Raw genomic sequence first — 23,031 nt, forward strand, 5'->3', positions numbered from 1 at the left:
GTGGCGTCGGGATCGTGTTCCGTCACCGCCCCTCTCCCTCCTCTCCGAGACATCAACGAACTGAAGGTGTTTGTGGACCTGGCGTCCATCTCGGCGGGGGAGAACGACATGGACGTGGACCGGGTGGCCTGTTTCCACGATGCCGTGCAGGGCTACGGGGCCTTGCTCTACAAGCTGGAGCCGGGGGCCGACTTCGACCAGTTCATGGACTGCGTGAAGGAGCTGTGGAAGGCCCTGGACAATGACCAGCACCTGCCCGAGAAGCTGGTGAGGCCCCCCTCATTCGTTCGTTCACTCAGTCGTATTTATTGAGCGCCTGCTGGGTGCAGAGCACTGGACTGAGCGCTTGGGAAGTCCAAGTTGGCAACGTATATGGAGACGGTCCCTACCCGACGGCGGGCTCACAGTCTAGAAGACCGGACGCCCCCCTCTCGACGGGGAAACCCGTCCACCGACGCCGTGGTGTTGTCCCGTCCCGGGCGCTTACTCCAGTGCTCCGCACCCGGTAAGCACCGGATAAATAGCGCCGATTCTCCTCCCCTTCCCCCAGCGCGACTCCGCTCGGCACCTGGAGTGGCTGAAGACGGTAAAGGAAAGCCACGGCTCGGTGGAACTGTCCTCCTTGTCGTTGGCGACGTCCATCAACAGCAAAGGCGTCTACATCATCAAGGCCCCCAAGGAAGGCCAGGAGGTGAGAGATTTGCGGGGGCCCACAGCCTCGGGCCCGGCCGGGCTTTTTCGGGTAGACAGTCGGTAAGGCGGGCGTATGTACTGAGCGCCGACTGCGCGCCGTGCACCGTACTGAGCGCCGGGGGACGTACCAGGACACGGTCCCCGTCCCCCGTGGGGCTCCCGGTCTTCATCCCCGTTTTCCGGTTGAGGGAACGGAGGCCCAGAGAAGTGAAGTGACTCGCCCGTGGTCACACAGCCCAAGGCCAGGAGTCCAATCCGATTCCCCCGGCCGCTGCCCTCCACCCCGTTGCCGGGAGGCCTGGCCAGAGGCCTCGCGCAAAGTGTCGGCGCCTTTCCCAGGTTTCGCTGGACGCCGTCCTGACTCTGACCCTTACGGAGAGCCACGCCGACGTGGAGGAGGTGCGTCACTATTCCCTGGAGGAACTGAAGGAGCTGCTGAATAAACTGATGCTCATGTCCGGCAAGGGAGACCAGAGCAACGTGGAGGTGGAGAGGTTTTCCGAGGTGAGCGCTCCCCGATGTGCTTGCTATGTAATTATATATGATGCTGATTATAATTCATTCATTCATTCGATCGTATTTATTGAGCGCTTACTGTGTGCAGAGCACTGTACTAAGCGCTTGGGAAGTACAAGTATATATATTATATAATATAATATACATAATGTATTATATTATACTATATATGATATATTTATATATAATATATATACTATAAAATATGATATAAAATATAATAATATAATATATACTATGTTATATACGGGACTCCGTTCCCGAGAGGCCCGCCCGCCCGCCATCACACCGCATGGCCCCCGCTGCTCCCGGAAGGCTCCTCTCCTCCGAGCGCCGCCATAGACGCCCCCTGCTTCCACCCCCACCCACTTAGGCGACCTCCCTTCTAGTGCCCCCCAACCCCCCTTCCCGGTCCGGTCCTGACTGACTCTCCCCCCACCCCGGGAAAAAGGCCCTTGTTATCACCAAGTTCAGCCTTCCAGTCCCGCCATCGACCCCCGGCCCACGTCCTCCCTCGGGCCCGGAATGCCCTGCTCCCTCTGCCCCTCCGCCAAGCTCGCTCTCTTCCTCCCTTAAAGTCCCTACTGAGAGCTCACCTCCTCCAGGAGGCCTTCCCAGACTGAGCCCCTTCCTTCCTCTCCCCCTCGTCCCCGTCTCCATCCCCCCCATCTTACCTCCTTCCCTTCCCCACAACACCTGTATATATGTATATATGTTTGTACATATTTATTACTCTATTTTACTTGTACATATCTATTCTATTTATTTTAATTTGCTGGTATGTTTGGTTTTGTTCTCTGTCTCCCCCTTCTAGACTGTGAGCCCACTGTTGGGTAGGGACTGTCTCTATATGTTGCCAGCTTGTACTTCCCAAGCGCTTAGTACAGTGCTCTGCACACAGTAAGCGCTCAATAAATACGACTGATTGATTGATTATATTATATTTGATTACTGCATCAGCCTCCTCTCCCCCTTCCTCTCCCCCGCCTTACCTCCTTCCCCTCCCCACAGCACCTGTATATATATATGTGTGGGAAGGCCTCCCGGAGGAGATGAGCTCTCAGTAGGGCTCTGAAGGGAGGAAGAGAGCGAGCTTGGCGGATGTTAGGAGGGAGGACGCGGGCCGGGGGTCGGCGGCGGGACGGGCGAGAACGAGGCCCAGAGAGGAGGGATCTACCGCAGCGCTTCGAACGGCACTTGGCGCTCAGTAAGCCCTCGACAAGTATCGTCGGTATCCCGACGAAGGTCGCACCCCTTGCGGATCACCTCCGCGGACGGTCCGCTTTTTGACATTTGGTGTCCTTCGCCTTCCCTCCCCAGGTGTTCTGCAATGTCCAGAGGCTGGCCCAGGCCTTCATCAACCTGCACTCCTCCGGGAACCTGCTGTTCAGAGCCTGGACGGCGGCGGTGACCTGCTCCCCCTCCTCCTCCTCCTCCTCCTCCTCCTCCCCCCGCAGCGAGGCCCGCGTCCTCATGGACTTCCGGCTGGAGGCGGTCGGGCGGCTGAGCGGGCGGGGAGAGGCGGGCGAGATGCTGGCGGCCCTGTGCAGGCAGATGGAGCGCTTCCTGGACCAGTGGCAGCGAGTCGTGGCCCAGAAACGCGCCACCCACTTCTACCTCAACTACTACAGCGCCGAGCAGCTGGTCTACCTGGGCCGGGAGCTGGGCGAGGGGAGCCCCGCCGAGGCGGCCCTCACCATGCTGTCCTTCATCAAGGGCGACTGCAGCCAGGGCGACCTCCTGGAGGCGGCCTCCCGGCGGGCCCCGGCCGCTGCCGCCGGCCGGCCGGCCGGGCCCCCCCGGGCGCCGGACTCGGAGGCGGACCTGGGGACGGAGCTGAGGGCGGCGTGGGAGGCCCACCTGGCCGAGGCGGGCGCCTTCTTCCCCGGCCACCTGGACCTGGACGCCCTGGGCCTCCGGCTGGCCGGCCTGGCCGCCCTGGCGGGGCCGCCGGTCCTGCGGGACCTCCCCGGGGGCCTGCGGGCCGGCCGGCCCAACCTCGTCGTCTGCCCGCCCGCCGAGGTGCTGGCGTCGGCCCTGGCCGTCTACATGGAGAGCCCCGGCCAGCCGCTGCCCGCCTACGACGAGGTCCTGCTCTGCTCGGCCGCGACCGGCTTCGAGGAGGCGGCCCTGGTCCTGCGCCGCTGCCTGACCCCGGGCTACGGGGGCCGCAAGGTGTACAGCCTCGTGCACGCCGACCAGCTGAGCTACGACGTCAGCTGCCGCCTGGAAGAGCTGTTCCAGAGGCTGAGCGGGCAGCCCCACCGCCCAGACTACCGGCTGGTGCTCGTCTGCAGCGCCGAACGGGACCACTGCTACATCCCGTCCGCCTTCAGCCAGTACAAGGTCCTCGTCACCCCGCAGCGCCCGGCCCGCGACATCCGGGACTATCTGGCCCGCCACCTCCACGCCCCCGAGGCCTGGTCGGCCGCCCGCGTCTTCCAGGGCCAGATGTGCGTGGGATTCGTCACCTCCCAGAGAGCGGGCGTCGGTAATTCATTCATTCGGTCGTACTCGTTGAGCGCTTACCGCGGGCACAGCACCGGACTGAGCTCTTGGGAAGCGCGAGTCGGCGACGTATATTCATTTTATTTTGTTAATACGTTTGGTTTTGTTGTCCGTCTCCCCCTTCTAGACTGTGAGCCCGCTGTTGGGTAGGGACCGTCTCTAGATGTTGCCGACTTTGACTTCCCAAGCGTTTAGTACAGTGCTCTGCACACAGTCAGCGCTCAATAATAATAATGGCATTTGTTAAGCGCTTACTATGTGCAAACCGCCGTTCTAAGCGCTGGGGGGGATACAGGGTGATCAGGTTGTCCCGTGTGGGGCTCACAGTCATCATCCCCATTTTACAGATGAGGGAACCGAGGCTCTGAGAAGTTGTGACTTGCCCAAGGTCACACAGCAGACGTGGCGGAGCCGGGATACGAACCCGTGCCCTCAGTAAATACGATTGAATGAATGAATGTACATATTTATTACTCTATTTTACTTGTGCATATTTACTATTCTATTTATTTTATTTTGTTAATATGTTTTGTTTTGTTTTCCGTCTCCCCCTTCTGGACCGTGAGCCTGCTGTTGTGTAGGGACCGTCTCTGTATGTTGCCGACTTGGACTTCCCAAGCGCTTAGTACAGTGCCCTGCACACAGTAAGCGCTCAATAAATACGATTGAATGAGTGAATATAGCGACGGTCCCTGCCCGACGACAGGCTCACGGTCTAGAAGGGGGAGATGGACAACAAAACAAAACACATGGACGGGTGTCAAGTCATCAGAACAAATAGAATTAAAGCTAAATGCACCTCGTTAACAAAATCAATAGAATAGTAAATATGTACGAGTAAAATAGAGTAATAAATCTGTACAAACATATATACAGATGCTGCGGGTAGGGGAAGGAGGTAGGGCGGGGGGGATTCATTCATCCATTTATTCATTCAATCGTATTTATTGAGCGCTTACTGTGTGCAGAACACTGTACTAAGCGCTTGGGAAGTCCAAGTTGGCAACATCTAGAGACGGTCCCTACCCAACAGCGGGCTCACAGTCTAGAAGGGGGAGACGGACAACAAAACAAAACATATTAACAAAATAAAATAAATAGAATAGTAAATAAGTACAAGAGAATAGTAAATATGTACAAGGATATAATAATAATAATAATAATGGTATTTAAGTGCTTACTATGTGCAAAGCACTGTTCTAAGTGCTGGGGAGGTTACAAGGTGATCAGGTTGTCCCCCGGGGGGCTCACAATTTTAATCCCCATTTTCATTCATTTATTCATTCAATCGTATTTATTGAGCGCTTACTGTGTGCAGAGCACTGGACTAAGCGCTTGGGAAGTACAAGGATGGGGAGGAGGTGAGGAAAAAGGGGGCTCAGTCTGGGTAATGGAGCCGTCCGTCTGTCCGTGTCTCTGGCGGGCGCTTACCCTGCGCCGGGCCGCGGGCCGGGGGGCTAGAAGAGTCTGGAGAGTCGGGGGGGGACGTGATCCCTGCCCTTGGGGGAGGCAGTCAGTCAGTCAGTCATATTTACTGAGCGCCCGCTGTGTGCCGAGCACTGTACAGAGCGCTCGGCAGTGTACCGTACAACGATAAACAGACACATTCCCCACCCACAACGAGCTTACGGTCCAGCGGGGGAGATGGACGTTAATAGAAATAGTAGAGAAACAGTGTGGCTCAGTGGAAAGAGCCCGGGCTCTGGAGTCAGAGGTCATGGGTTCAAATCCCGGCTCCGCCAACTGTCAGCTGTGTGACTTCGGGAAAGTCACTTCCTTTCTCTGGGCCTCAGTTCCCTCATCTGGGAAATGGGGATTAAAACCGTGAGGCCCCCCGTGGGACAACCTGATCCTCTTGTAACCTCCCCAGTGCTTAGAACAGTGCTTTGCACGTAGTAAGCACTTAACAAATACCATCATCACCATCATCATAAATGACAGATAGAAGCAGCGTGGCTTAATGGAAAGATCCCGGGCTTGGGAGTCAGAGGACGTGGGTTCTAATTCCACTTGTCTGCTGTGTGACCTTGGGCAGGCTGCTTAACTTCTCTGGGCCTCAGTTCCCTCATCTGGAAAATGGGGATGAAGACTGTGAGCCCCACGTGGGACAACCCGATGACCTTGTACCCACCCCAGCGTTTAGAACAGTGCTCGGCACATAGTAAGCGCTTGGTGAGTGCCGTCATTATTATCATACAGATGTAAGTCTGTGGGGGGCTGGGACGAGGGGTGAAGAAAGAGAGCGAGTCGGGGCGATGCGGAAGGGAACATGGTGCTTCCGAAACACTGTGTGCCGGGCACTGTACTGAGCGCTGAGGTAGATCCAAGCTCATCAGGTTGGCCACAGTCCATAGACCCTGTGGGGCTCGTAGTCTTACCCCCATTTTATAGATGAGGGTACTGAGGCCCTGAGAAGCGAAGCGACTTTCCCGTGGTCACGCGGCAGGGATTAGAAGTCAGGTCCTTCTGACTCCCAAGCCTGGGCTTTAGGCCTAGGCCACGCTGCTTTTTTACTGGGCGCTTACTGTGTGCAGAGCACTGTGCTAAGCCGCCCCTGGAGAGCACGGTAGCCCCAAGGTGGTGGACACGATCCCTGCCCAATGCGAGCTTCCGGTCTAGTGCTAACAGCTCACCTCCCTGGGAATCATCACCGCGCCCCTCCCATGTCCCCTGAAACTAATAATAATAATAATGGCATTTATAAAGCGCTTACTATGTGCAAAGCACTGTTCTAAGCGCTGGAGCACTGTTCTAAGCGCTACTGAGGCGGGGCTTAATCCAAGTCATTTCCCGTGCCAGGAAAATCGCTGTACGTGAAGAGACTGCACGAGAAGCTGCAGGATAAGTTCCCAGGTCAGGACGTGCCTCTGAAAACCATCCGGCTGATCGAGCGTCAGGTGGATGAAAGCAAAGTGCTCCAGTCCCTGCTGCCTTTCCTCGACGCCAAGCACCAGAAAAACGCCATGATCTTCCATCTGGACGTCACTTCTTCGGTAAGCGCCCCCCGGGCCCAACCACTCTCCCCCGGGACCCCTTCCCTCTCCCTGATCGATCAGTCGATGGTATTTCTCGAGCGCTTACTACTACAATCCAGCCCGCATGCATCACTCCTCTTACCTTCTCAGTGTCCCTAGATCTCATCATTCATTCATTCATTCATTCAATCATATTTATTGAGCGCTTACTGTGTGCAGAGCACTGGACTAAGCGCTTGGGAAGTACAAATCGGCAACATATTTAAGCGCTTACTATGTGCAAAGCACTGTTCTAAGCGCTGCCACCGACTCCTCGCCCATATCCTACCTCTGGCCCAAGACGTCCTCCATCCTCGTATCCGGACAATGACTGTCCCCCGCTTCAAAGCCATATCGGGGGCCCGTCTCCTCCAAGAGGCCTTCCTTCCTTGACTGTGCCCTCCTTTCCTTTTCTCCCACTCCCTTCTGCCTCGCCTTGACTTGTTCCCTTTCTTCATCCCCCCCGTCCCGGCACCGCGGCGCTTAGGTCCGTATCCGTAATTTATTCATTTCTGCTGTTGCCCGTCTCCCCCTCCAGACTGTAAGCTCATCGTGGGCAGGGACTACGTCTGTGTATTGTTGTATCGTCCTTTCCCAAGCGCTTAGTACAGTGCTTTGCACACAGGAAGCGCTCAGGAGGTATTTTCGAGTGAATGACAATTTGTACTTCCCAAGCGCTTAGTACAGTCCTCTGCACATAGTAAGCACTCAGTAAATACGATTGATGATGATGATGACTGAATACTCAGTGCAGAGGACTGGACCGAGCGCTTGGGAGCGTCCATCGGGAATAATAATAATAATAATGATGGTATTTGTTAAGCGCTTACTATGTGCAAAGCACTGTTCTAAGTGCTGGGGGGGATTCAAGGTGATCAGGTTGTCCCACGTGGGGCTCACAGTCTTCATCCCCATTTTACAGATGAGGGAACTGAGGCACAGAAAAGTTGTGACCTGATAATAATGATATTTATTATGTGCTTACTATGTGCAAAGCACTGTTCTAAGTGCTTGGGGGGGGGTTACAAGGTCATCAAGTTGTCCCACGGGGGGCTCATAGTCTTCATCCCCATTTTCTAGATGAGGGAACTGAGGCCCAGAGAGGTGAAGTAACTTGCCCAAAGTCACACAGCTGACAAGTGGCGGAGCCGGGATTTGAACCCATGACCTCTGACTCCAAAGCCCGGGCTCTTTCCACTGAGCCACGCTGTGACTCGCCCAAAGAGACACAGCTGACAGTTGGCGGAGCCGGGATTTGAACCCACGACCTCTGACTCCAAAGCCCGGGCTCTTTCCATTGAGCCACGCTGTGACTCGCCCAAAGACTCACAGCTGACAATTGGCGGAGCCGGGATTTGAACCCACGACCTCTGACTCCAAAGCCCGGGCTCTTTCCACTGAGCCACGCTGCTTCTCTAAGGAAGGACACGGCGGATCCGTCCCCCCGGGAGCGGCGAGAGAGAGGGGAGAGGCGTCTGCGGGTCAGAAAGGTGCCATCCCGGCTCCGCCAATTGTCAGCTGTGTGACTTGGGGCAAGTCACTTCACTTCTCTGGGCCTCAGTTGCCTCACCTGGAAAATGGGGATGGAGACTGTGAGCCCCACGTGGGGCAACCGAATCACCTTGTATCCGCCCCAGCGCTTTAATACAGTGCTTTGCACATAGTAAGCGCTTAATAAATGCCATTATTATTATTATTATTATTGTTATTATTATTATCATTACCCCGTGATTCTTCACGGCCTTCTGCCCCCTCAGGTTCAGAGCGGCGTCTGGGAACTCCTCTTCAAGTTGCTGGTTTTACGGCACCTGATGGACACGAACGGGAAGATGTGGCTGCGGCGGCGACGCCATCTGTACGTCATTGAGATCCTGGAAGTGCCCCCGGCGACCCCAGAGGGACCGTCCAAACCGGTACGTGGATGGCCCCGAGGCGGGGACCCCGCGGCGGGGACCCCGCAGGAGGCCCGACGGTTTTAGGAGAGGGCACGTGTAATAATAATAATAATAATGATGGCATCCAAAGCACTGTTCTAAGCGCTGGGGAGGTTACAAGGTGATCAGGTTGTCCCACGGGGAGCTCACAGTCCTAATCCCCATTGTCCAGATGAGGGAACTGAGGCCCAGAGAAGTGAAGTGACTTGCCCAAAGTCACCCAGCTGACAATTGGCGGAGCCGGGATTTGAACCCGTGACCTCTGACTCCAAAGCCCGAGCTCTTTCCACTGAGCCACGCTGCTTCTCTAGAAGTTCTCTAGAGTTCTTCGGTGTACTCGCCGGATCCCTACGGGCAAGGCTTCTCGAGGATCAGCGTGGCCTTGGCGCTGGAGCCCGGGCCCCGGACTCAGAAGGGCCTGGGTTCTAGTCCCGGCTCCGCCGCTCGTCTGCCGTGGGACGCTGGGCGAGTCATTCATTCATTCAATCGTATTTATTGAGCACTTACCGTGTGCAGAGCACTGGACTAAGCGCTTGGGAAGTCCAAGTTGGCAACATCTAGAGACGGTCCCTACCCAACAGCGGGCTCACAGTCTAGAAGGGGGAGACGGACAACAAAACAAAACATATGAACAAGATAAAATAAATAGAATAAATATGTACAAGTAAAATAAATAAATAAATATTCATTCATTCAATCGTATTTCTTGAGCGCTTACTGTGTGCAGAGCACTGTATTAAGCGCTTGTGAAGTACAAGTTGGCAACATCTAGAGATGGTCCCTACCAAACATTCATTCATTCATTCATTCATTCAATCGTATTTATTGAGTGCTTACTGGGTGCAGAGCGCAGGACTAAGCGCTTGGGAAGTCCAAGTTGGCAACATAGAGACGGTCCCTACCCAACAGCGGGCTCACACTCTAAAAGGGAAATGGACAACAAAACAAAACATAGTAACAAGATAAAATAAATAGAATAAATATGTACAAGTTAAATAAATAAATAAATATTCATTCATTCATTCAATCGTATTTATTGAGCGCTTACTGTGTGCAGAGCACTGTACTGAGCGCTTGGGAAGTACAAGTTGGCAACATATAGAGACGGTCCCTACCCAACATTCATTCATCCGTTCATTCAATCATATTTATTGAGCGCTTACTGTGTGCAGAGCACTGTACTAGGCGCTTGGGAAGTACAAGTTAGCAACATAGAGAGACGGTCCCTACCCGACAGCGGGCTCACAGTCTAGAAGCCAGCGGGCTCGCAGTCTAGAAGGGGGAGACGGACAACAAAACAAAACAGATTAACAAGGTAAAATAAATAGAATAAATATGTACAAGTAAAATAAATAGAGTAATGAATGCATACAGACATCTATACATATATACAGGTGGCTGTGGGGAGGGGAAGGAGGTAAGGCCGGGGGGATGGGGAGGGGGAGAGGAAGGAGGGGGCTCAGTCTGGGGAGTCACTTCACTTCTCTGAGCCTCAGTTACTTCATCTGTAAAATGGGGATTAGGAGCGTGGCCCTGGGCAAGTCCCAGCACTTCTCGGTCCCCCGATTCCCTCATCTGTAGAATGAAGACCGTGTGAGCCCCGTGTGGGACAGGGACTGTGTCCAACCCGATGACCTCCAGTCTCTCCCAGCACTTAGTACGGTGCCTGGCACCTAGTGAGCGCTTAACAAATGCCATTAAACGATAGAAGGCGGCCACGCGGCTCCCCGACGCCAAAACCGGTTCCCCTCCGCGGGTTCTCAGGCCCGAGGTGTCCGGGCCGGAGTCCTTCCGTCGTTTCGGATGGGAGATCCCAGCTCGTCCTGGGAATCAAGCGGGCCCGGGAGGCGGGGGACCCGGGTTCTCGTCCCGGCTCCGCCGCGTGCCTCCCGTCTTGGTTTCTCCGGGCCCCCGTCCCCTCCTCTGCAAAACGGAGAATCAGTCCCCGTCGTCCCTCCTGCTTCGGCTGTGAACCCCTTGCGGGACGGGGACAGCCGGCCCTCCGGACGGCTAGTGAACGCGTAACGGGAATTATTTTACGGTATCCGTTAAGCGCTCCCCTTGGGCCGGGTGCTCTTCTAAGCGCCGGGGTAGATCCAAGCTAACCGGGGTCGGGGGGGGACACGGTCCCCGTCCCCCGCGGGGCTCGGCGGAGCGGATCCCCGCCTCGCGGATGAGGGAACCGAGGCCCAGGGGAGCCCAGTGACCCGGCCGGGCCTCTGCCCAGTGCCAACCCGCGCGTCTCCCTTCCCTTCCAGACCCCGCCCGGGCCGAGGTTCAGCTTCCTGGACGCGTTCCCGAAGGTCACGTGCCTGGCTCCCAAGCGGGTCCTGGAGATGTACGCGGAGACGGGCGGCCCCCCGAGCCCCTCGACCCCGGGGATGGACCCGCGGGAGTTCGTCAGCGAGCCCTTCCAGCGGGCCTCCCAGTACCTGCGGCGCTTCGACCGCAGGCAGGACCTGGACGGGTTCCGCTACGCGGCGGGCTCCGTGGAGGGCACCCCGGCCGAGTGCCTGCAGCACCTGCTGCTGCACTGCGGGGTGACGGACCCCTCGTGGGCCGAGCTGGGCAACTTCACCCGCTTCCTCAACGTCCAGCTCCGGGACTGCGAGGCGTCCGTCTTCTGCGACCCCCAGTTTGTGGGCGACACGCTGGTGGGCTTCAAGCACTTCGTGGTCACCTTCATGATCCTCATGGCCCGCGACTTCGCCACCCCGTCGCTGACCACCTCGGACCAGAGCCCGGGCGGGCGGGCCCCGGCCCCGGCCGGGGTCCCCGAGGAGGAGGAGGAGGAGGAGGAGGAGGAGGAGGCGGGCCCGGCCCCCTTCTCCCTGCGCAAGAAGTGGGAGTCGGAGCCGCACCCCTACCTCTTCTTCAACGGCGACCGGACGTCCGTGACCTTCCTGGGCTTCCACCTGCGGGAGAACCCGGCCGGGGGCGTGGACGCCCTGAGCCCCTCGACGGGGCGGGTGATCAAGCGCAACGTCATGAGCCGGGAGCTGCACGGGGGCCTGCGGCACCAGAAGGTGCCCTTCGACGTGGACTTCGACGCGCTGCCCCGCCACGAGAAGCTGGAGCGGCTCTGCACGGCCCTGGGCCTCCAGTGGGCCCTGGACCCGGACGAGACCTACGAGCTGACCGCCGACAACGTCCTGAAGATGCTGGCGGTGGAGATGCGCTTCCGCTGCGAGATCCCCGTCATCGTCATGGGCGAGACGGGCTGCGGGAAGACGCGGCTGATCCGCTTCCTGACGGAGCTGCGGCGGGGCGGGGCGGACGCGGAGACCCTGCGGCTGGTCAAGGTCCACGGCGGGACGGGCGCGGCCCAGATCCACGCCCGCGTCCGGGAGGCGGAGGCGGCGGCCCTGGCCAACCGGGCCCGGCACGGGCTGGACACGGTCCTCTTCTTCGACGAGGCCAACGCCACGGAGGCGGTGGGCTGCATCAAGGAGGTCCTGTGCGACCGCACGGTGGACGGGCGGCCGCTGGCGCCGGACTCGGGCCTGCGGGTCGTGGCCGCCTGCAACCCCTACCGCCGGCACAGCCCCGAGGCGGTCCGCCGGCTGGAGGCGGCCGGCCTGGGCTACCGGGTGCGGGCGGCCGAGACCCGGGACCGGCTGGGCTCCGTCCCCCTGCGCCAGCTGGTGTACCGCGTCCACGCCCTGCCGCCGGGCCTCATCCCCCTGGTCTGGGACTTCGGCCAGCTGGACGACGCCACCGAGGGCCGCTACGTCCGGCAGATGGTCCAGCGGCTGACCCGCGGGGCGGGCCTGGCCCCGGCCGGGCTGCGGGTGGTGGCGGAGGCGCTGGCCGCCTCCCAGAGCCACCTGCGGCGCCGGGGCGGCGAGTGCGGCTTCGTCAGCCTGCGGGACGCGGAGCGCTGCGTGACCGTCTTCCGCTGGTTCCTGGAGCACAGCGCCTGGCTGCTGGGGCCCCCGGCCGCCGGCCGGCCGGACCCGGTCCTCTGGGCCCTGGTGCTGGCGCTGGCCGTCTGCTACCAGGCCTCCCTGGAGGAGCGGGCCCCGTACTGGGAGGCCATCTGCCCGCTGCTGGGCCCCGGCCCCCTGCGGGAGGGCCGGGCCGTCCTGGCGGAGATCGGGCGCGTGCAGGACCTGCTCCTCGGCGGCGTCCCGCTGCGGGGCAACATCGCCCGCAACCGGGCCCTGAAGGAGAACGTCTTCATGATGGTGGTGTGCATCGAGCTGAAGATCCCCCTGTTCCTGGTGGGGAAGCCCGGCAGCTCCAAGTCCCTGGCCAAGGCCATCGTGGCGGAGGCCATGCAGGGCCGGGCGGCGCCCACGGCCCCCTTCCGCCGGCTGAAGCAGGCTCACCTGGTGTCCTTCCAGTGCAGCCCGCACTCCACCCCGCAGGGCATCGTGGGCGCCTTCCGCCAGTGCGCCCGCTTCCAGCGGGGCAAGGACCTGCGGGACTACGTGGCGGTGGTGGTGCTGGACGAGGTGGGCCTGGCCGAGGACTCGCCCCGGATGGCCCTCAAGGCCCTGCACCCGCTGCTGGAGGACGGCTGCCTGGACGACGCCCCGGCCCCGCACAAGAAGGTGGGCTTCGTGGGCATCTCCAACTGGGCCCTGGACCCGGCCAAGATGAACCGCGGCCTCTTCGTGGCCCGGGGCACGCCCGGCCAGGAGGAGCTGGTGGACAGCGCCCGGGGCATCTGCGCCTCGGACGCCCTGACCCAGGAGCGGGTCCGGGGCTGCTTCGCCGCCTTCGCCGACGGCTACCAGGCCGTCTGCCGGGCCCAGGGCAAGGAGTTCTTCGGCCTGCGCGACTTCTACGGCCTGGTCAAGATGGTCTTCGCCGCCGCCCGGGCCTCGGGCCGGCCGCCCGGCCCCGGGGACGTCGCCCGGGCCGTGCTGCGCAACTTCAGCGGCAGGGACGACGTCGACGCCCTGGCCCTCTTCGGCGCCTGGCCGCCGGGGGCCCGCCGCCCCGAGGAGCTGGCCCCGCTGCGGCTGGTGGGGCAGAACCTCTCCGGGGACGCCGAGGACCCCGAGGGCCGCTACCTCCTCGTGCTGACCCGCAACTACACCGCCCTGCAGATCCTCCAGCAGGCCTTCTTCCGGGAGGGCCGGCGGCCCGAGGTCGTCTTCGGCTCCGGCTTCCCCCGGGACCAGGAGTACGCCCGCGTCTGCCGCGACATCAACCGGGTCAAGGTCTGCATGGAGACGGGCCGCGCCGTGGTGCTCCTCAACCTCCACAGCCTCTACGAGAGCCTCTACGACGCGCTCAACCAGTACTACGTCCACCTGGGCGGCCAGAAGTACGTGGACCTCGGCCTGGGCACCCACCGGGTCAAGTGCCGGGTGCACCCGCGCTTCCGCCTGGTCGTCGTGGAGGAGAAGGAGGTGGTCTACGCCCGCTTCCCCGTCCCGCTCATCAACCGGCTGGAGAAGCACTACCTGGACCTCAGCACGGTGCTGGACGGGCGGCACCGGGCGGCCGCCGAGGAGCTGGAGGACTGGGCGGCCAGGTTCGCCGCCCTCCGGCCGGGCGCGGCCCCGGCCCGCCCCGGCTACGGCCCGCCCGACGTCTTCGTCGGCTACCACTCGGACACCTGCGCCTCGGTGGTGCTGCAGGTGGCGGGGAGGCGGGGGCGGGAGGACGGCGCCCGCGGGGCGGCCGGACTGGCCCAGGAGGCCAGGCTCGTCCTGCTCCACTGTGCCACCCCCGACGCCGTGATCCGCCTGCCCGCTTCCAAGCTGGATTCCCAGTCGGCCCGCGCGTTGGCCGAGGAGTACTTCCGTCGGCAGCGGCACGGCTCCCTGGCGGACTTCCTCCGGGCCCACCTCCGGGGGATGGCGGCCGGCCGCCCCGCCGCCTTCACCGAGGTGATCCGGGCCGGGGGGCGGCGGGGCGCCGGACCGGGCGCCCGGGAGAGGGGGAAAAAGAGCCGCAGGGCTTTCGGACGCGTTCCCTGCCCGCGACGAGCTTACCGTCTGATTAATTCATCCATCAGTGACGGTATCCGTTCAGCGCTTACTGCGTGTACAGGCCGTCCCACGGAAGGCTCAGTCTTCATCCCCGTTTTACGGACGAGGGAACCGAGGCCCCCAGAAGTGAAGCGACTTGCCCAGAGTCACACAGCTGACGAGTGGCGGAGCCGGGATTCGAACCCGCGACCTCTGACTCCCCAAGCCCGGGCTTTTTCCGCTGAGCCACGCTGCTTCTCCTAACGATAGTGATGATAGTGGTCTAATGGTAGTGATGGCGTTTATTAAGCGCTTGCTACGTGCAAAGCACTGTTCTAAGCGCTGGGGAGGTTACAGGGTGATCAGGTTGTCCCACAGGGGGGACTCACGGTCTTAATGCCCATTCTACAGATGAGGTAATAATAATGATGATGGCGTTTATTAAGCACTGACTACGTGCAAAGCACTGTTCTAAGCGCTGGGGAGGTTACAGGGTGATCAGGTTGTCCCATGGGCGGACTCACGGTCTTAATCCCCATTCTACAGATGAGGTAATAATAATGATGATGGCGTTTATTAAGCGCTTACTATGTGCACAGCACTGTTCTAAGCATTGGGGAGGTTACAGGGTGATCAGCTTGTCCCACGGGGGGACTCACAGTCTTAATCCCCATTTTGCAGATGAGGTAACAATAATAATAATAATGATGGTGTTTATTAAGTGCTTACTGTGTGCAAAGCACTGTTCTAAGTGCTGGGGAGGTTACAGGGTGATCAGGTTGTCCCACGGGGGGGGGACTCACGGTCTTAATCCCCATTCTACAGATGAGGTAATAATAATGATGATGGCGTTTATTAAGCGCTTACTATGTGCACAGCACTGTTCTAAGCACTGGGGAGGATACAAGGTGATCAGGTTGGCCCATGTTAATCCCCATTTTACAGATGAAGTAACAATAATAATAATGATGGCGTTTATTAAGCGCTTACTATGTGCACAGCACTGTTCTAAGCACTGGGGAGGTTACAAGGTGATCAGGTTGGCCCATGTTAATCCCCATTTTACAGATAAGGTAACAATAATAATAATGATGGCATTTATTAAGCGCTTACTGTGAGCGAAGCACTGTTCTAAGCACCGGGGAGGATGCAAGGTGATCAGGTTGGCCCATGTTAATCCCCATTTTACAGATAAGGTAACAATAATAATAATGATGGCGTTTATTAAGCACTCACTATGTGCAAAGCATTGTTCTAAGCGCTGGGGAGGATACAAGGTGATCAGGTTGGCCCATGTTAATCCCCATTTTACAGATGAGGGAACTGAGGCCCAGAGAAGTTCAGTCCCGTGCCCAAAGTCACCCAGCTGACAGTTGGCGGAGCTGGGTTTTGAACCCATGACCGCTGACTCCAAAGCCCGGGCTCTTTCCGCGGAGCCGCGCTGCTTCTCTAAAAGTCTAGAGCGGGAGACGGACGTTAGTACGGATACGTGGGGGACGGGCGTGGACGGAGATGCCCTGGGGCTTAGGGAGGGCCGATTCCATCGACGGGTGCTATTTATCCAGCGCTTACCGTGTGCGGGGCACTGGACCGGGCGATCGGGAGAGGACGGTGCGGCGGAATCGGTAGACGGATTCCCCGCCCACGGAGAGCTCCCGGCCTCGAGGGGACGGCGGAGGTGGACGTAAATGGCAGAATTGCTCTGCGGCGGAGGGAAGGGTGATTCTTTCAGTGGAGGAACGGTCTTCGTCCCCTCTGTCTCCAGGTCACCACCTTCTCCCGGCTGCTGACCGGCGTGGACGCCGATTCTCTGCAGGCGGAAATCGGGGACAGGGCTCAGAGGCCTCGGATCCTGTCGCTGCAGCAGTTCGACACGGAGTACTCGTTCCTCAAAGAGATCCGGTGAGGCTCCGCCGCCGCCCAAGTCCCCCCGCCCCGCGGGACTCGTCGGGGTGCGGGGGGCTCGCGCGGGTGGCCTTTCGTTGGCCGGGGGGCCGCCCCGGCCCCCGAGCATCCCGCCACTTGGCCAACGGCCGGGACCCGAGAAGGAAACCCGCCTCCCGCTTCAGCTCTGGTTCACGCCTCCCAAGTCTCCGCTCCTGTTTTCTTTTTAATGGTGTTTGTTAATAATAATTATAATAATGAAGGCATTTATTAAGCGCTTAAATCACTGTTCTAAGCGCTGGGGAGGTTACAAGGTGATCAGCCTGTCCCACGGGGGGCTCACAGTCTTCATCCCCATTTTACTGTTGAAAAATTACGCGCTGGTTACACACTTACCTCGTGCCAGATGCTGTAATAATCACAATGACGGCATTTGTTAGGCGCTTACTATGTGCAAAGCGTTGTTCTAAGCGCTGGTACTAAGCCCTGGGGTGTACGTGCGATGTAGTCGGGTTGGACACAGTCCGTGTCCCACGTGGGCTCACAGTCTCCATCCCCATTTTGACAGATGAAAAATTACGCGCTGGTTACGCGCTTACCTCGTGCCTGATGCTGTAATAATAATTATGACGGCATTTGTTAAGCGCTTACTATGTGCAAAACACTGTTCTAAGCGCTGGTACTAAGCCCTGGGGTGTACGTACGATGTAGTCGGGTTGGACACAGTCCGTGTCCCACGTGGGCTCACAGTCTCCATCCCCATTTTGACAGAGGGGGGAATTGAGGCCCAGAGACGTGAAGCGATTTGCCCGAGGTCACCCAGCAGACAACTGGCAGAGAAGCAGCATAACTCAATGGAAAGAGCCCGGGCTTTGGAGTCAGAGGTCATGGGTTCGAATCCTGGCTCTGCCAACTGTCTGCTGTGTGACTTTAGGCAAGTCACTTCACTTCTCTGGGCCTCAGTTCCCTCATCTGTAAAATGGGGATTAAGACTGTGAGCCCTCTGTGGGACAACCTGATCACCTTGTAACCTTGTAACCTCTCCAGCGCTCCAACGCTTTGCACATAGTAAGTGCTTAATAAATGCCATTACTATTATTAAGTGGCAGAGCCCAGATTAGAACCCACTTCCTTCTGACAACCAGCCCCGGGCTCCAAAATAATAATAATAATAATGGTGTTTATTGAGCGCTTACTGTGTGCCAAGCACTGTTCTAGGTGCTGGGGAGGTTACAAGGTGATCAGGTTGTCCCACGTGGAGCTCACAGTCTTAATCCCCATTTTCCAGATGAGGTAACTGAGGCACAGAGAAGTTAAGTGACTTGCCCAAAGTCACACAGCTGACAAGTGGCAGACTCCATCTACGAGGCCACGCCGCAGGGGAACAACCCTGCGGAGAGTTTGGGTCCCGACCCTCGCGATTTCAGAGCTCACCCCGAGCCTTTCCTTTGTTCCTTAGCAACTTCCTGAACCCCCCGGACGGAAACAAAATCCTGATCATTCAGACGGACTTCGAAGACGGGTCGCAGAGCGCTCAGCTCATTGCCTCGGCCAAGTGGGTCCCACGTGCCGCGTGCCGATCGGTGGGCTTGGCGTGTTCTCCCTCCATGCGGTCGCCGAGCGGGCAACCTCTCCCGCGAGTCCCGCCCCCAGGCAGGGGAATTCTCAGAATGAAGCTCTGTTATTTATTCATTTTTTTAAATGATATTTGTTAAGCCTTTACTATGTACTAAGCACTGGAGTAGATACTGTACTAAGCATGGAGCAGATTTATTTATTTTACTTATTTATTTTACTTGTACATATCTATTCTATTTATTTTATTTTGTTAGTATGTTTTGTTTTGTTCTCTGTCTCCCGCTTCTGGACTGTGAGCCCAATGTTGGGTAGGGACCGTCTCTAGATTCAGTCATTCATTCACTCATATTTATTGAGCGCTTACTGTGTGCAGAGCACTGTACTAAGCTCTTGGGAAGTACAAGTCAGCAACATGTAGAGACGGTCCCTACCCAACAATGGGCTTACAGTCTAGGGACCGTCTCTAGATGTTACCAACTTGGACTTCCCAAGCGCTTAGTCCAGTGCTCTGCACACAGTAAGCGCTCAATAAATACGATTGATTGATTGATACAAGATCATCAGGCTGGACAAGGTCCCTGTCCCCCACGGGGCTCCCATTCTTCATCCCATTTTGACAGATGAGGGGACTGAGGCCCAGAGAAGTGAAATGACTTGCCCAAGGTCACACAGCGGACGTGTGGCGGAGCCGGGATTAGAAATTTTATTTTGTTAATATGTTCTGTTTTGTTGTCCGTCACCCCCTTCTAGACTGTGAGCCTGCCGTCGGGTAGGGACCGTCTCTAGATGTTGCCAACTTGGACTTCCCAAGCGCTTAGTCCAGTGCTCTGTACACAGTAAGCGCTCAATAAATACGATTAAATGAACTTGTACTTCCCAAGCACTTAGTACAATGCTCTGCACACAGTAAGCGCTCAATAAATACGATTGAATGAATGAATGAACCTCCATCCTTCGACTCCCGGGCTCTAGCCGCCGGAGTCCGAGGGAGAGAAAGGAGGCCCTGCGTTTTGGTAGGACGGGACTCGGATCCCGTACGGAGCCGCGTAACGGGAACCTTCTCCTCTTCCCCCGTAGGTATTCCGTCGTCAACGAAATCAACAAGGCGGAGCTGACCGGGGGCTGCATCTCCGTCTATTTCATCACCAAACTCTCCCGGGCCGAGAGTGGGACTTCCTACGTGGGCTTCCACGGAGGTAGGGTCACCCGCGAAGATGGAAGGCCTCTAATTTTTTCCCTTCTTTTTTCTCGTATCTTTGTTAAGGGCTTACTACGTGCCGGGCACCGTACTAAGCGCTGGGGTGGATTCAAGATAATCGGGTTGGACGCAGTCCCTGTCCCCTGTAAGGCTCACAGTCTCAATCCCCGTTGGGTAGGGATTGTCTCTATCTGTTGCCGCCTTGTACTTTCCAAGCGCTTAGTACACTGCTCTGCACACAGTAAGGGCTCAATCTGAGGCCCAGGGAAGCAAAGCAGCTTCCCTGAGGTCACCCAGCGGGTGAGCGGCGGAGCCGGAATTAGAACCCGGATCCTCCGACTCCCACGCTGCTTCCCGTAGATATCCTACAGCTGTGTATCCCAGTTCTCCGAACCGCTCAGCACAGTGCTCTGCTCAGGGGCTGCTCGATCGAAACTGCGGATTCATTGTTTAGGACTCGTGTGTCCCTCCATCCATCACCTCGGGGAATTAACAGTAATTCATTCATTCATTCGATCGTATTTATCGAGCGCTTGCTGTGTGCAGAGCACTGTACTGAGCGCTTGGGAAGTACAAGTCGGCAACATATAGAGACGGTCCCTACCCATCAACGGGCTCACGTGTTTCGTCCCTCGCTAAAAGCGGGAAAATGGGTCCATCCGAGCCGGGAATCTTGCTTAGAGTCACGTGGGATAGTACTCGAATGCTAACCACCGGATCACCGGACCCTGGTCGACTAATCCCAAGCGTTGGGAGGGCAAGGAAAATCAGAACGCTGGGAACGACCCCGAGGCAGGCAAGGGGACGATTGACCCTACTGGAGTGGACTCTTCCAAGTGCTTAGTACAGCGTTGTGCACGCAGAGAACGCTCAGTAAGTCCCACTCATTGTCCACTCCCTTCTGCGTCACTCTGACTTGCTTCCTTTGCTCTCCCCCACAGCACTTATGTCCCTATCGTTTTTTTTTAATGACATTTATTAAGCGCTCACTATGTGCAAAGCACTGTTCTAAGCGCTGGGGAGGTTACAAGGTGATCAGGTTGGCCCACGGGGGGCTCACAGTCTTCATCCCCATTTTATAGCTGAGGCCCAGAGAAGTGAAGTGACTTGCCCAGAGTCACACAGCTGACGCTTGGCGGAGCCGGGATTTGAACCCATGACCTCTGACTCCAAAGCCCGGGCTCTTTCCACTGAGCCACGCTGCTTCTCTTTGTCTGTCTTTATGTGTCATTTTGTTTATTTGTTTTGCTGTCTGCTTATCTGTACTGCTGTCTGGCCCCCCTCCCCAGACCGTGAGCTCACTGTAGGCAGCGATCGTCGCCGTTCGTTGTCGTATCGTACTCTGAGAAGCAGCGTGGCTCAGTGGAAAGAGCCCAGGCTTTGGAGTCAGAGGTCATGGGTTCAAATCCCGGCTCCACCATGCATTCATTGTCATATTTATTGAGCGCTTACTGTGTGCAGAGCACTGTAGTAAGCGCTTGGGAAGTCCAAGTTGGCAACATAGAGAGACGGTCCCTACCCAACAGCGGTCTCACAGTCTAGAAACCTGTCAGCTGTGTGACTTTGGGCAGGTCACTTCGCTTCTCTGGGCCTCAGTGACCTCATCTGTATCTATCTGTAATTTATTGTTTTATCTATATTTGTATTAATGTCTGTCTCCCCCTCTAGACCGTGAGCTCGTTGTTGGGTAGGGACCGTCTCTAGATGTTGCCAACTTGTATCTATCTGTAATTTATTGTTTTATCTATTTGTATTAATGTCTGCCTCCCCCTCTAGACCATGAACTCATTGTTGGGTCGGGACTGTCTCTATATGTTTCCAACTTGTACTTCCCAAGCGCTTAGAGCAGTGCTCCACACACAGTAAGCGCTCAATAAATACGATTGAATGAATGAATGAATAGAATGGGGATGAAGACTGTGAGCCCCATGTGGGACGATCTGATCACCTTGTACCCTCCCCAGCGCTTAGAACAGTGCGTTGCACATAGTAAGCGCTTAATAAATGCCATCATTATTATTATTATTATTTCCTGGGCGCTTAGTCCGGCGCTCTGCACCCAGCCAGCGTTTGATCGATGCGATTGAATGAACGTGTGAGGGAGTCTCCTTTTTCCAGGGCTGTGGCAGTGCGTGCACATCGATGACCTCCGGAGACCCACTTTCATGGTCTCGGACGTCACGGCGTTGCAGAACATCTCCATCAGCCAGCTGTTCAGCCAGCAGGACGATGAGTCTCAAGAAGCAGCGCCCGAAGGTATGTCACCGCCCGGTATTCTTGCCCCTCACGGGTGTCGGAGCTCCTGGTGGGCGGGAAATCGATCTCTTTATTCTTGTATTGTCCTCTCCCAAGTGCTTAGCACAGCGCTGTGCGCACAGTAAGCACTCAATAAATACAAGTGAATGAATGAGCGTGCTAAGCTCTTACCGCGTGCCTGTGTACCCATAATTTATCTTATGGTCTGTTTCCCCTTCTAGACTCTAAGCTCGTTATGGGCAGGGAGAGTGTCTACCAACTCCATTGTGTCATACTCTCCTAAGTGCTTAGCACAGTGCTCTGCATCCAGTAAGCACCCAATAAATACAAGTGAATGAATGAGCACGCTTACCACGTGCCCATGTACCCGGAATTTATTTTATGGTCTGTTTCCACTTCTAGACTCTAAGCTCATTGTGGGCAGGGAGAGTGTCTACTGACTCTGTTGTATCGTACTCTCCCAAGTGCTTAGTACAGAGCTCTGCACACAGCAAGCGCTCAATGAATACAAGTGAATGAATGAGTGCGCTAAGCGCTTACCACGTGCCTTTGTACCCGGAATTTATTTTATGGTCTGAGTCCCCTTCTAAACTCTAAGCTCATTATGGGCAGGAAGAGTGTCTACTGACTCCATTATATCGTACTCTCCTAAGTGCTTAGTACGGTGCTATGCACACAGTAAGCGTTCAATAAATACAAGTGAATGAATGAGCATGCTAAGCGCTTACCGCGTGCTTGTGTACCCATAATTTATTTTATGGTCTGTTTCCCCTGCTAGACTCTAAGGTCGTTGTGGGCAGGGAGAGTGTCTACTGACTCCATTATATCGTACTCTCCTAAGTGCTTAGCACAGTGCTCTGCACACAGTAAGCGGTCAATAAATACAAGTGAATGAATGAGTGCGCTAAGCGCTTACCATGTGCCTGTGTACCCGTAATTTATTTTACAGTCTGTTTCCCCTTCTAAGACTCTAAGCTCGTTATGGGCAGGAAGAGTGTCTTCTGACTCCATTGTATCATACTCTCCTAAGTGCTTAGTACAGTGCTCTGCACATAGTAAGCACTCAATAAATACAATTGAATGAATGAGCTAAGCGCTTACCGAGTGCCTGTGTACCCATAGTTTATGTTATGGTCTGTTTCCCCTTCTAGACTCTAAGCTCGTTGTGGGCAGGGAGAGTGTCTACTGACTTCGTTGTATCGTACTCTCCTAAGTGCTTAGTACAGTGTTATGCACATAATAAGCGCTCAGTAAATACCAGAGGGCAGAGATTGTATCTACTAACCCTAGACTGTGAGCCCGTTGTTGGGTAGGGACCGTCTCTCTATGCTGCCGACTTGGCCTTCCCAAGCGCTTAGTCCAGTGCTCTGCACACAGTCAGCGCTCAATAAATACGATTGAATGAGTGAATGAACTCTATTGCGCTCTCCCAAGCCGTTAGTACAGGTCTCTGCACACAGTAGACCGTAAGCTCCTTGAGGGCAGGAATTGCCTAGAAATTCTGTTCGTCTACCCTAAGCACT

At 56.7% G+C, this 23,031-nt stretch overlaps 1 protein-coding gene across 1 annotated transcript in view; it reads left to right on the forward strand.

The window, feature by feature from the left end:
• Positions 1-23,031, forward strand: part of RNF213 (ring finger protein 213) — a 115,666-nt gene that overhangs the window by 32,230 nt on the left and 60,405 nt on the right. Inside the window, exons 21-31 of the mRNA XM_038741969.1 lie at positions 50-267; positions 551-691; positions 1,033-1,197; positions 2,530-3,700; positions 6,517-6,710; positions 8,489-8,644; positions 10,924-14,511; positions 16,358-16,494; positions 17,936-18,031; positions 19,132-19,250; positions 21,371-21,508. Coding sequence (XP_038597897.1) covers positions 50-267; positions 551-691; positions 1,033-1,197; positions 2,530-3,700; positions 6,517-6,710; positions 8,489-8,644; positions 10,924-14,511; positions 16,358-16,494; positions 17,936-18,031; positions 19,132-19,250; positions 21,371-21,508 — 6,123 coding nt within the window. The remainder of the gene's footprint in view (positions 1-49; positions 268-550; positions 692-1,032; positions 1,198-2,529; positions 3,701-6,516; positions 6,711-8,488; positions 8,645-10,923; positions 14,512-16,357; positions 16,495-17,935; positions 18,032-19,131; positions 19,251-21,370; positions 21,509-23,031) is intronic.

The sequence above is a fragment of the Tachyglossus aculeatus genome, unplaced genomic scaffold, assembly GCF_015852505.1.
Source record: "Tachyglossus aculeatus isolate mTacAcu1 unplaced genomic scaffold, mTacAcu1.pri SUPER_34, whole genome shotgun sequence".
Taxonomy (NCBI): Eukaryota; Metazoa; Chordata; class Mammalia; order Monotremata; family Tachyglossidae; genus Tachyglossus; species Tachyglossus aculeatus.